At 38.7% G+C, this 14882-nt stretch overlaps 1 protein-coding gene across 16 annotated transcripts in view; it reads right to left on the bottom strand.

Annotated features, from left to right (window-relative positions):
* Positions 1 to 3531: 3531 nt before the first annotated feature.
* The window catches only part of LOC117316602 (disabled homolog 2-interacting protein-like), a 272191-nt gene continuing 260840 nt past the window's right edge, over positions 3532 to 14882 (bottom strand). For 15 of the 16 annotated variants that reach the window (XM_033871268.1, XM_033871278.1, XM_033871294.1 and 12 more), the window contains 11 exons: positions 13680 to 13812; positions 13325 to 13487; positions 13041 to 13120; positions 12718 to 12896; positions 12379 to 12527; positions 11574 to 11649; positions 11000 to 11090; positions 10643 to 10753; positions 8772 to 10202; positions 8346 to 8548; positions 3532 to 6978 (listed from right to left, as the gene is read on the bottom strand). In XM_033871268.1, the coding sequence (XP_033727159.1) occupies positions 6735 to 6978; positions 8346 to 8548; positions 8772 to 10202; positions 10643 to 10753; positions 11000 to 11090; positions 11574 to 11649; positions 12379 to 12527; positions 12718 to 12896; positions 13041 to 13120; positions 13325 to 13487; positions 13680 to 13812 (2860 nt within the window). In that variant the 3' untranslated portion in view covers positions 3532 to 6734. The remainder of the gene's footprint in view (positions 6979 to 8345; positions 8549 to 8771; positions 10203 to 10642; positions 10754 to 10999; positions 11091 to 11573; positions 11650 to 12378; positions 12528 to 12717; positions 12897 to 13040; positions 13121 to 13324; positions 13488 to 13679; positions 13813 to 14882) is intronic. The other variant, XM_033871308.1, reaches the window with a different exon arrangement.

Here is a 14882-nt window from a genome sequence, read left to right as displayed (position 1 = left end):
TATCACTATGTGTTGTTGGGGTATTATCACTATGTGTTGTGGGGGTATTAACACTGTGTGTTGTGGGGGTATTATCACTGTGTGTTGGGGGGTATTAACACTGTGTGTTGTGGGGGGTATTATCACTGTGTGTTGTGGGGGTATTAACACTGTGTGTTGTGGGGGTATTAACACTGTGTGTTGTTGGGGTATTATCACTATGTGTTGTGGGGGTATTATCACTATGTGTTGTGGGGGTATTATCACTGTGTTGTGGGGGTATTATCACTATGTTGTGGGGGTATTATCACTGTGTTGTGGGGGTATTATCACTATGTGTTGTGGGGTATTATCACTGTGTTGTGGGGGTATTATCACTGTGTTGTGAGGGTATTATCACTGTGTTGTGGGGTATTATCACTATGTTGTGGGGGTATTATCACTATGTGTTGTGGGGGTATTTTTCACTATGTGGGTATACTGTGTTGTGGGGGTATTATCACTGTGTTGTGGAGGTATTATCACTATGTGTTGTGGGGGTATTATCACTATGTTGTGGGGGTATTATCACTATGTGTTGTGGGGGTATTATCACTGTGTTGTGGGGGTATTATCACTGTGTTGTGGGGGTATTATCACTGTGTTGTGGGGGTATTATCACTATGTGTTGTGGGGGTATTATCACTGTGTGTTGTGGGGGTATTATCACTGTGTTGTGGGGGTATTATCACTGTGTGTTGTGGGGGTATTATCACTATGTGTTGTGGGGGTATTATCACTGTGTTGTGGGGGTATTATCACTGTGTTGTGGGGGTATTATCATTATGTGTTGTGGGGGTATTATCACTGTGTTGTGGGGGTATTATCACCGTGTGTTGTGGGGGTATTATCACCGTGTGTTGTGGGGGTATTATCACTGTGTGTTGTGGGGGTATTATCACTGTGTGTTGTGGGGGTATTATCACTATGTGTTGTGGGGGTATTATCACTGTGTTGTGGGGGTATTATCACTATGTGTTGTGGGGGTATTATCACTGTGTTGTGGGGGTATTATCACTGTGTTGTGGGGGTATTATCACTATGTGTTGTGGGGGTATTATCACTGTGTTGTGGGGGTATTATCACTGTGTGTTGTGGGGGTATTATCACTATGTGTTGTGGGGGGTATTATCACTATGTGTTGTGGGGGGTATTATCACTATGTGTTGTGGGGGTATTATCACTGTGTTGTGGGGGTATTATCACTATGTGTTGTGGGGGTATTATCACTGTGTTGTGGGGGTATTATCACTGTGTTGTGGGGGTATTATCACTGTGTTGTGGGGGTATTATCACTATGTGTTGTGGGGGTATTATCACTGTGTGTTGTGGGGGTATTATCACTGTGTTGTGGGGGTATTATCACTGTGTGTTGTGGGGGTATTATCACTATGTGTTGTGGGGGTATTATCACTGTGTTGTGGGGGTATTATCACTGTGTTGTGGGGGTATTATCATTATGTGTTGTGGGGGTATTATCACTGTGTTGTGGGGGTATTATCACCGTGTGTTGTGGGGGTATTATCACCGTGTGTTGTGGGGGTATTATCACCGTGTGTTGTGGGGGTATTATCACTGTGTGTTGTGGGGGTATTATCACTGTGTGTTGTGGGGGTATTATCACTATGTGTTGTGGGGGTATTATCACTGTGTTGTGGGGGTATTATCACTATGTGTTGTGGGGGTATTATCACTGTGTTGTGGGGGTATTATCACTGTGTTGTGGGGGTATTATCACTATGTGTTGTGGGGGTATTATCACTGTGTTGTGGGGGTATTATCACTGTGTGTTGTGGGGGTATTATCACTATGTGTTGTGGGGGGTATTATCACTATGTGTTGTGGGGGGTATTATCACTATGTGTTGTGGGGGTATTATCACTGTGTTGTGGGGGTATTATCACTGTGTTGTGGGGGTATTATCACTGTGTGTTGTGGGGGTATTATCACTGTGTGTTGTGGGGGTATTATCACTATGTGTTGTGGAGGTATTATCACTGTGTGTTGTGGGGGTATTATCACTGTGTGTTGTGGGGGTATTATCACTGTGTTGTGGGGGTATTATCACTGTGTTGTGGGGGTATTATCACTGTGTGTTGTGGGGGTATTATTCACTATGTATTGTGGGGGTATTATCGATATGTTGTGGGGATATTATCACTGTGTGTTGTGGGGGTATTATCACTGTGTTGTGGGGGTATTATCACTATGTGTTGTGGGGGTATTATCACTATGTTTTGTGGGGGTATTATCACTGTGTGTTGTGGGGGTATTATCACTGTGTTGTGGGGGTATTATCGCCGTGTGTTGTGGGGGTATTATCACTATGTATTGTGGGGGTATTATCACTGTGTTGTGGGGGTATTATCACTGTATGTTGTGGGGGTATTATCACTGTGTTGTGGGGGTATTATCACTGTGTGTTGTGGGGGTATTATCACTGTGTTTTGGGGGTATTATCACCGTGTTGTGGGGGTATTATCACTGTGTTGTGGGGGTATTATCACTGCGTGTTGTGGGGGTATTATCACTGTGTTGTGGGGGTATTAACACTATGTATTGTGGGGGTATTATCACTATGTGTTGTGGGGGTATTATCACTGTGTTGTGGGGGTATTATCACTGTGTGTTGTGGGGTATTATCACTGTGTGTTGTGGGGGTATTATCACTGTGTTGTTGGGGTATTATCACCGTGTTGTGGGGTTATTATCACCGTGTGTTGTGGGGGTATTATCACTGTGTTGTGGGGGTATTATCACCGTGTGTTGTGGGGGTATTATCACTATGTGTTGTGGGGGTATTATCACTATGTGTTGTGGGGGTATTATCACTGTGTTGTGGGGGTATTATCACTGTGTGTTGTGGGGGTATTATCACTGTGTTGTGAGGGTATTATCACTGTGTTGTGGGGGTGTTATCACTATGTGTTGTGGGGGTATTATCACTGTGTGTTGTGGGGGTGGAGGATGGTTACACAATCTTGATTTATTTATTGAAGACATGATACCTTGCCCAAATCATTTTCATGAGAGTTTATACATTCTATGGAGCTGTCTGCACTGAATAGTCCTTAAATTATAATGCCAATTTCCCGTGTTTCATCTCTAACCCCAGATGTAGCACCTGTAGTCATTAATGCTATATATATATATATATGGTGATGATCCATGCAGACTTTTAGAAGTACAACAGCCATAGATCATGGTCAAGTGCCATTCCACTCTCCATCTGTTTACCAGGTGAGCCTAAAATTAATTTTTGTGATAAAATATTCATTATCTCAATCAAACTTTCCCTTTATTTATGAATGACAGTTATGGAAATAATAAGGGTACATAATGTGTTGTTGGAGCATAAGTTCTATTTCTGATATTGTTAATATGATCTAGTGAAAGGTAAGCAGGTACACATCGGTGTCTGTGTATGTTGTGTTGTAAAATAGAAATATTTGATTAATCAATTTGTTTACGGAATCAATACTGTTCAAACACATAGAAAAACACAACAACAAGTTTCAGTTTTGAAGGTTTTACTTTTTTTCCCTTTGTCTCATTTGCTTAAATAATTTTTGCAAGTTTCTATATACTCATATCTATACGCATTCTACATGACCATACTGTTAGCGCTTCCAAACATCACACACTAAACACTCACAGCTGGTGATGCTCAAACCGGACAAACGATGGCCAGATATTCTCATCCAAGCCATCTTCCTTCTGGCCAAACATTCCAAATTATCAAAAATACTTACAAAGTTTCAGACTAGATTTTGGCTAAACATTAATATAGCACTCTTCTTACAATCTCACAGAATTGTGACAGCATCTACGGTATGGTAAATACTTCACCATACCCCTACACACATACCGACACCAGGTTCTGGTCGTAACGACTGGAGATATATAAATAATAAAACACATACAATAATTGATCAAGGATTTCTCAGCCACATTGACTCATGTTACAGCTATAGGAAAATAAAACAATGTTAAAATTTCTGTCCAGGAATGGACTTTGCAGCTATGTTATATATCTGAATGTGTTAAATGCTACAGCTTCTGTTTTCAATGTTAACATTTAGAGGTGATAATATTATGTAAACCACAAGGAAAATCTATCTAGTAAACTTTTTTTTATAAATTTTGATATGACACTTTGGATGACATACTGCATGCATGTACCATGTTGCATAACAATTATACAAGTTATATACCAAATTCTTAGATGTTTCAATATCAACAAAAAGTCTATAACCTTATTTTTTTGTGAAGAACAATTTGGAATAATAAATGTTGCTGTGTACAGTTTGATAGTGTAAGTGGGCATTTCTGTTACTCTGAGTAAAGTTATCAGTAGCACCAGAATTATCAATTGAGTAAAAAATGTACTTAATGAGTACTTAATTAGGTATAACGAGTACATATTGACATTCTTAAAAAATAATAAGATATTTTGGAATAATGCCAATTAATCACATTTCACAGCAGATTTGAATGACTAACCACAAAGCGTCCAACATGAAAATGTCTATAGAATTGTCCTCAGTCGTTATAGTAAGGGGATGTACTTAGTACCGTCCAAATGACAATCACACTGATAACTAAGCAGCTTAATTAAAAATATACCATATTAACCTCCAAATCTACTAAAATATCATGTATTTCTAGGATATTCAGAATCATGAATTTAGATCAGTCTAAGGAAGACACAGTAAAAACAGTTACTGGTTACTGTACCAAATGTGAAAAAAAAAACAGAAAAAAAAACTTAATTATGTGAGTATGATATATTATCTCTGTAATTTAACCATCCAGGTACAAGTCATACAGATTAAACCATCCAGGTACAAGTCATACAGATTAAACCAGAAATATTGGGTTGTGTTGTAATGTTTACTGGCAGCAGTCCTCAGTCAAATCAGCTTAAATTAGTGTACAACGATAGTAAGTTGAAAGTCTAAGGATTTTTCATATAGAAAATATTGCACTGAGTTAGAAATCAAATGTACAGTCCATCTATAATACAAAATGAATTAAATCTGTGTCTCTACATGATGTGTGTAGTAAACAAACCATGTTTTATTATGCCATATAGCAAGGTTTCCATGGGAGACCAGTCTTTATATGTTATGATAAATGTTGAGGACACAGAAAATGAATACATTATTACCGATGACATCATGATCACAGCAATGAATGCAGTAGCTTTCATGATCACAGCAGTTCGACAAAAATAACAAAGTAATTATATAATGCATAGGTTTAATGCATGACTTTATCAATGGTGAACAACAAATATGTAATATATATAATTTACACAACGTAAACAAAAGGCAAAACTATTGCACAGAATTGAAATATCCCTGTCAAATTGTTCTAGATTTGTCTTTCCATGGTTAGCATTTTAGACCCATGCCCCAAATTAGGAACATCTATGTTAAGTGTATGTTGGGATCTATCCACCGTCTTGGAGCTGAAACATCTTCCTGGTTATTTGACAGACTGCCCTCATCCCTATAAATCGGACCATTTCTTGTCATTCTATCATGGCTACAGAGGGGAGAGGCCAACAGTAACAAATAAATACATTAAAGTGGTCCAGATAATCACAGACAAGCACACATGTTTATAAATAGATATTGTACACAACAACAGCAATCCTCCCTTAGGAACACTAGTGTTTCTCCTCTCTGTCAAACTAGAGAGGATACAGAAAACAGCTTATTATACACCAGCCTGGTCCGTAGTTATACACCAGCCTGGTCCGTAGTTATACACCAGCCTGGTCCGTAGTTATACACCAGCCTGGTCCGTAGTTATATACACCAGCCTGGTCTGTAGTTATATACACCAGCCTGGTCCGTAGTTGGGTAATGCAGAAGTTTGCTCTCTAGTTTACTTAAATATAGGCCTGCTCTAACGTTGGCCTATACACAAGCCTGTCCTGTAGCTGGCCTATACACAAGCCTGTCCTGTAGCTGGCCTATACGCAAGCCTGTCCTGTAGCTGGCCTATACACAAGCCTGTCCTGTAGCTGGCCTATACACAAGGCTGTCCTGTAGCTGGCCTATACACAAGGCTGTCCTGTAGCTGGCCTATACACAAGCCTGTCCTGTAGCTGGCCTATACACAAGGCTGTCCTGTAGCTGGCCTATACACAAGGCTGTCCTGAAGCTGGCCTATACACAAGGCTGTCTGGTAGCAGGCCTATACACAAACCTGTCCTGTAGCTGGCCTATACACAAACCTGTCCTGTAGCTGGCCTATATACAACTTTGTCCTGTATTTGGCCTCTACACAAGTCCTTTCCATAAACTTTTAAGTTGATGGCCATTGATACACAATCCTTTTTGGGGGTAGCACTGATTATATAGTAGACACAATACAATATCACAAAATAGCCTCTTCTGAGAATGACCTGGTCACTCTTGCCTGTTGAGTCTGAATGTACTGGCCGTTACAGACAAGTTCCCAAACAGCTGGCCATGTCCATTTCTGCTTTATTCCAAACAGTTTATCTATAATATCATTTGATAACTGCCTCAAAACTGACCAATGTTAACTGACCAATGTTATGTTGTACAAAATCTGAGAAAAAAGAATGTTCCAGAAAGTTGTCTACATTTGATCTGGCACACAAATTCACACCATCAAGCTTGTATCATATATATCCCATATAAAACAAGGTCCATTTATCATTTTCTTCCTCTAACATTTCAACAAGAACTTGTCTTAAATTCTGCGAATTCGGATGGCGTGAGTTTAGAGCGTAGTGGCCCGATCATACCGTTCCTTGGCTGTGATGTACTGTACTGATCCTTCAGCTGACTGAGGGCTGACATGAGTTTAGCATTGGCGTTGTCAAGGGACTGAATGCGTCTCTCCTGGGCTTCAATCACGCGTTGCTTCTGATGTACAATCTTTTCCATTTCCTCCTGTTCATTCTCTATCGTCATGAGTCTACAAATACAGACAGACCACATCAGTAAACATGCATTTCAGTAACAAGTGTTGTAAAAGTGCAAAACCAAAAATTTATAAACTGAAAAAAAAGAAACAATGAAACAGTACTTACCTTGACATCAAACTGATCAGCTTCCCTCACTTACCTTGGTACAGGTGTAAACATCAGACCAGGTTAACTGGACTGACCAAATCACTTCAGAATTCCTATCAAACTACCTAAGTATATTGCCTTATTTAGAACAGTGACTCAATGGCAACTATTGTTTTCAATTTGGAATCTTTCTCCAAATAAACCAATTTAATTTTTCTGAAAATTCTTTTAAATCCTGAAGTTTAAAGCACCACATTTCTGTTGCCATAATTTCACCATTACCGCTTCCCACTGATCACATACTCGCCTTTTCCTCTATCTCTGTTTGACCTCTTGACCTGACAATGCTGACAGCTTAAGACACCATGCAACAGTTAACATTGATCAGTTTGAACAGAAAATAAACAATCATTCAGAAGATAAAATCAACACACAAAAAGAGAAACAGAATCATATACTCTTTGTCCATACACATGAAAACCAGTTTATATGTATACAAAACCAGAACTAGACGTATACAAGAAAACAGAATCTTTATATGTATCAAATGTCCATACCAAATGATTCAAATAAAACTGTACAAGTGATTGAAATATAACCATTTTAAGTCATAATCAAATTTAAATAATTTTCAGAATGCAAAAATTGATAAAGTTAATAAAACAATGTTGAGTTAATATTGATAAACAGTGGAGAAACAATTGATTACCATTCCATAATGTTAGTAAGGGTTCCCAGTAAACAAACATTAGAAACCAGAGGTTAGAGGGTATATTGAATTTGGTTAGAGGGTATACAATACACAGAGTAAATACTGGAGAACACAGATTATATATCCTACTGGATACCAAGATATGTTTATAGTATATCCAAAGCATTCCACAGAGGGCTGAACATGCTGTTAGGAGTGGAACCTTTATATGTTGTACTGGGATGCATACATCACGTTATAACCATAGTAACTAGCAGCTATTTATAGTATCCATAGTGACAGAATGTGATGAACAGACAGACAAGCCAGCGTTTGGTGATACAGGAGACATGTTGGTAACTATGGTGATACATAGAGTACCCAGTGAGTAGGGAGAAAGCATAGATGTTAGTACCCACCGTCCAGTGTGTGTCAGTAATACAATCCGTGACTCCGCCCCCGTGATTGAGTGAAGCCAGTCAAGACTTGCCAGGCCACACCCACCTAACACCATATACAGATAGATAGCTAGCTCTACATGTAGCACTGTGTAGCATCGCGTGCACAGTACATACAAACCTTTGTATAATATTTTTCATTTGGTCATCTTTATCCGTCTGTTGCTTTTTCATTCGTTCCTCGCTTTCCTCGAGGCGGAGCTGCCAGTCCTCGACTAACAGATGCGTACCTGACTGTTGTTCTTGCAGCATCTTCTCCGCGTTTTGTAGACGTCTTTGGGCATCAGCTACCTGCTGTTTTAACACCTCTACCTCTTGTTCATACTACAACAGGTACACATGATATATACATCATAACAGTGGTTACTAGTGTTACAAACAGTAGTTACATACAATCTCCCTATATTTTCATTACAATTTAAAGAACGATCCAGTTACCAGGTAACACTTTCTGCTTGCTATAGAGAAAATTACAAAAAAATAGTTTTTGGGAGCTGACTGAACTTCTAACTGACTGACACATTAATTAGTTCTCCATTACACTTACTTCTTGTTTGGTCTTCTCTTGTTCGTGGATCTTGCGTTGAACTGACCGTATCCCCATGTGTACAGTTGTCTGTGGTGAGAGTCTGCGGTGAGCGGGACTGTCCTCGGGAGACATCTGTGAACGGTTATTGGACACGGATACACCACTGTCACTGTGCGTATGTACAGGTGTACTGTTTTGTGATATCCTAGAGTCTGTGGCAGTCCGGCGCATTTGGTCACCATACTTTTGTCGCATGTACGTAAAATCCACACTGCCTGTGTGTAAAAGTTCATGAGGGCGAGACGGAGCACGACTTAGGGAGTATGAATTATTCACATTTGTCGTTGATGACACATTACTATTATTAAAGTCTTCAAATATGTGTGATGGACAGGAGCTGTGAAAGTCCAACGAAAATTTCACCGGGTCATTATTAGGACTTGATAAGGACCGAGAAAATCTATGTCTGTCATGGTCCTGTAGAGATTCACTGCTACTGCTACTGGACAGTTTAGGCGCGAGATTCCGGAGAGGGTCAGCATTGCCATTGTTACTGTAAGTGGAGGATGTCGATTCACCCCTATCAGCATGTTTAATGGGACTTCTGTGTTTAACTGTGTTAGAATCTTCCTCAGAGCTCAGGGAACCCGAACTTGTTGAGCCCTGTTGCATGGGGGTAGGGGTCCCACTCTGACGAGAGCTCGACAATGAGGAGTGGATGTGACGATACATAGGGTTCGAGAAGGACAATGGTTGCATAGAGTGGTGACCAGAGGGCGACTTGGATGAATAGTCACGGTTGATACCATCTTGCTGATTGGAGGGTTCCACAGGTGAATTGGATTGGCTGTAACCAAACGACTGATACCCAGAGGATGCAATTGTTGAAATTTGGCTTATGGACATTTGGCTACCATTCATGTTATGTTCTAGCTCCATACTTGAGTTTTGTGGATCCTCATCGATGTATGATAACAAGTCTATGTATTCTCCATTGAGTCCTTCTGCAGCGTTCACTATTTCATTCCATGACTGGTTCGTTTCTAACGTGTTTGAACGTGAACTTACAGAAACGTCTGACACTTCACTCTCATTGCGAGAATTTAAAGCCCTAATCATTACATAATCATCATTTGTGTTGAGATGTCGAGCAGGGTTGCGACCACTGCTGCCACCTGTACTCCCATCAAAACTACCGTGAACTGACCCGTGCTTTGCGCCACGTCTCCCTGAGAGAACTGGGATATCCTCTTCCCCACAATGACGTAACATTTCACGAAGGACTTCCGTGGGGGAGGTACCAGCTTGTGGAGGGTTGACTAGATTGTCGTAGATCTGTGACTTCCTGTTGTGTTTTACCGGGATACGTTTCTCTACCTCAGGGTCATCCAGAGCTTGGTTCAAACTATCAAGGATAGTAGGCAGCTTCCCCAGTTTGGCCACAGATTCCTGTAAATCAAATTTTAAGTAAATAACTAGCCAACCACTATTAAAAAAGATCATTACATAAAATATATCTTTCAGCAAGTTTATTCTGCTTTAGATCTACCTGAATCTGTACCTTTCAAGAAAATTGTGGTTTCACTTCTACTTAATCACGGAACATTGGACAGAGTTTCCCATGCCGTTCTCTTTTATCAATGAAGTAAATAGGGACACTTGGGATATAATGTAATTGTCAATTTGTTAGGCAATCTGCCCCCTTACCAAGACACAAACAATGACGTTAAACAAGAAACCCAGGGAAAGGCAGCATGAAAGATCACATAAACTACACACAGCGTTATGTATAAATGTATTGTCGTTATTTTACAACAACATTCAGTTAAGACGTTGAGTTAACAGAGATCTGAAAACCAATGTGAGTGAGGAAGGAGAGGAGGATGTACCTTGTCAGCTTTTTCCAGATTCTCCAACAGCAGGCTGTGTAATACAGACAACTCCTTACCCAGGTCAATGTAACCATCAAACTGTAGGAACTGGTTAGACCCCTCAGTGCTCTGTCAAACAATAGTAACACATTTACATATTGTGTAACACACAAAAAACAACAACACATTTACATATTGTGTAACACACAAAAAAACACTCCATACATTATCTCCACTCTCAGTATCTTAAAAAAAAGAAAAGAAGTTTTTCTTTATCAGTCTGATATTGCCTGAAATTTGTGGCATTTTTCTTCTTCTAAACAACAGTAGTTTACTGACAGGATTGTGGTCATGTGACCATACCATGTGACTTACAGATATCTGATGAAGGAAGCTCCTCATGCTCCCCCATTGTCTTTCTAAAAACTCGTTCATGAATGTCATGAATTCTTCTTTTCCTCCAAATCTACAAATACATGCCAAAATTAATTGATATTGTATAAACATTTTGTTAAATGTTGATATAGGTGTGTATGTAAGAACATCTTGATTGAATGTTGATATAGATGGTGTGTATGTAAAAACATCTTTATTAAAGGTTGATATAGGTGTGTATGTAAGAACATTTTAATTAATTGTTGATATAGATGGTGTGTATGTAAAAACATCTTTATTAAATGTTGATATAGGTGTGTACGCAAGAACATTTTAATTAAATGTTGATATAGGTGTGTATGTAAGAACATCTTGATTAAATGTTGATATAGATGGTGTGTATGTAAGAACATTTTTATTAAATGTTGATATAGATGTGTACGCAAGAACATTTTAATTAAATGTTGATATAGGTGTGTACGCAAGAACATTTCTAATTGTGTGTGTATGTAAGAACCTTTTGATAGTTTTGTACAAGAGTTTAGAGTGTAATTTCTAATTATCAATAACCTACTTGGAGAAGTTGGCAAGTGTCTGGACAGTCTTAGCTATCAGCGTTAAATTCCTGGCTGCCTTGTCAGGAGGGTATTCTGCAATGAAAAAAAAAATTATATACAGTCAAACTTTGATATTTTGAAGTTTATGGGACTAACAGAATAACTTTGAAACAGTGTTGAATTATTCATGGCTGACAATAGACTGATGCTATATTGATAATGACCATAACTGTTACGTGTCCTCGATATGTGCGTGTTGGTCGTCGCCTGTCAGTGTCAGGCTCACATTGAAATGTTTAGTTAAGTTACCTCAAACACAACAAAATAAAAAATAGTTTTCAGCAATTAATTTATGTAGATGAAGGAGGGCTAATTGTGTGTTTAAAATTGACCCCTATTATCAGTCAGGACAAATGTGTGAGAGGTGTGAAATCTTGCAGCGGGGGGTCACAACAAACACCTGTCCAGTGGTCAGTACAGGTTCATTTTTTGTTCAAATCACGAGATGTGAATTACCTATAATATTATAGCTAACGGTCCATTAACAATTTGATACATTAAAAACTTCGAGTTAAAAAAATTTGAATCATACATAGGTTCATTAGTAGCTTTATATAGTGAGAAAAATTCCGGACCAAGCAAAACGTTCGATACAGCGAGAAAATTGAAACATAATGAAGTTTGAATCATAGAGGTTTGACTGTATTTCATACTTCAAAGTCTTTAATTCTTACTTTTTACAAAACTTTTCTATCATTTTTGTTACTATTTGAGGAACATCAACATAAGTTGGATAGTTATAAATGATTCAGTTCAACCCACCTTGTGTTAGATTAAAAAGGCTTGGAGACAAGATTGCTGGACACAAAAATCGCAGAAAAATGGAGGCACTGATAAGATTGTCTCCAAAATTCTCTTTACTGGTCCTATCACATTGATCACGGAAGCTGGAGAACACTTCACGTAACTCGCTGTAACAACAAACACAAAACATATTATATTTTGTACATCAGTGTAAGAAAAAGAACTAAAAACAACAGTTTACTTCTTTTAGCTTAATATAAGAAACAGACAAACTGAAATTAATTATATTTACAGATGGTCTAACAAGAGTTACGCCCCTTGCCCTGTAGTGACAATTCATTGAGCAGTGGTCCTTACCATGGGAAATAGCAGTGTGAGTTGATGATCTTAGCCAGCACCATCTCACAGTACATATCCAGGAGGCGCTGGTGGTTGTTCAGCTGGGCAGGATTAACTAACTTTGTGGGATCAACCTCACAGTCATCCTCAGAATCAATGATGGTCCTCACAAAGTCACTCAGTGTGTCGTGTAAATACTGCAAAACAGTTCAATAATTATGGTAATTTTTTGTATGATATAGATGTTGTACATATAGGATATTTCTATATTTAGTAACAAAAGTAAGCACAAATTCAGACAGATTTACATTATATTTACACTGATAATCTCAATAACTCACTTTTTCTCCAACAAGTTTCATGTATGCTTCCATTGCCTTGGTCCCTATTGTGTTTCCTCGGAATGTCAGGTTCTGATTTTCTGTGAAAACAAATTTCATTCAATTAATCTTCTATATTACTTAGAAAAGAATTGAGACAAGTTTCATTCAAAATGGGAATAAATGATACAAATACACTTAATAAGTACAACAAGTACATGTAATCTCCAATTTTCTCCTGTCCAGCTCTTTTCCCTGCCATTTCTGACCCGACATGTTCATCACAGATAAATTGTCTCCCTTACCTTGCTGTGCTATCTCTGCCATTATGACATCAGACAGGAAGTCCTTGGCCTTTTCAAGCTTCTGCATGATATGGACCATAGTTGTAGCCAACTCCTCCTTTTCTCGGACGCTGACTATCTGTTCCAAGACCTCACACAATTTGCAGTAGTCCTGACTCAGGTACTAGATGTAAAATAATCATATTATTTTCAGCTGTTTAACAGTATTACAGACATTTATATAAAACCCATATGTTCTCAATGAAATGTGATATGTGTTCAAAAAAGTGTGTAAGTTCAAATTTAGATTTACCTTTATTATCAAAAACAAAGCTTCGACCAGGTGACCGAGAAATGCAATGTTTCTTATTAATACCTGTGTAAAGTCTTGATAGAGCTCCATGGGAAGGATATCCACCACATGGAAACGTGCTTTTAACCGAACCAAGGGGAGCTCACTCTTGTTCTCCTTGCCAATCTTGCCCACTGTCCCTGAACTTGTTGTGTACCTACAAATAGAGTAATCACTGTCAACACTCATCTCCCTTTAATCATCATCACACTCAACACTCATCTCCCTTTAATCATCATCACACTCAACACTCATCTCCCTTTAATCATTATCACACTGTCAACACTCATCTCCCTTTAATCATCATCACACTGTCAACACTCATCTCCCTTTAATCATCATCACACTCAACACTCATCTCCCTTTAATCATTATCACACTGTCAACACTCATCTCCCTTTAATCATCATCACACTGTCAACACTCATCTCCCTTTAATCATTATCACACTGTCAACACTCATCGCCCTTTAATCATCATCACACTGTCAACACTCATCTCCCTTTAATCATTATCACACTATCAACACTCATCTCCCTTTAATCATCATCACACTATCAACACTCATCTCCCTTTAATCATCATCACACTGTCAACAATCATCTCCCTTTAATCATCATCACACTATCAACACTCATCTCCCTTTAATTATCATCACACTATCAACACTCATCGCCCTTTAATCATCATCACACTATCAACACTCATCTCCCTTTAATCATCATCACACTATCAACACTCATCGCCCTTTAATCATTATCACACTGTCAACACTCATCGCCCTTTAATCATCATCACACTATCAACACTCATCTCCCTTTAATCATCATCACACTGTCAACACTCATCGCCCTTTAATCATCATCACACTATCAACACTCATCGCCCTTTAATCATTATCACACTGTCAACACTCATCGCCCTTTAATCATCATCACACTGTCAACACTCATCGCCCTTTAATCATTATCACACTGTCAACACTCATCGCCCTTTAATCATCATCACACTATCAACACTCATCGCCCTTTAATCATCATCACACTATCAACACTCATCTCCCTTTAATCATTATCATACTATCAACACTCATCTCCCTTTAATCATCATCACACTATCAACACTCATCGCCCTTTAATCATCATCACACTGTCAACACTCATCTCCCTTTAATCATCATCACACTGTCAACACTCATCTCCCTTTAATCATCATCACACTATCAAC

The sequence above is a fragment of the Pecten maximus genome, chromosome 2 (assembly GCF_902652985.1).
Source record: "Pecten maximus chromosome 2, xPecMax1.1, whole genome shotgun sequence".
NCBI classification, from domain to species: Eukaryota; Metazoa; Mollusca; class Bivalvia; order Pectinida; family Pectinidae; genus Pecten; species Pecten maximus.
This window is presented reverse-complemented; position numbering and strand designations above follow the sequence as displayed.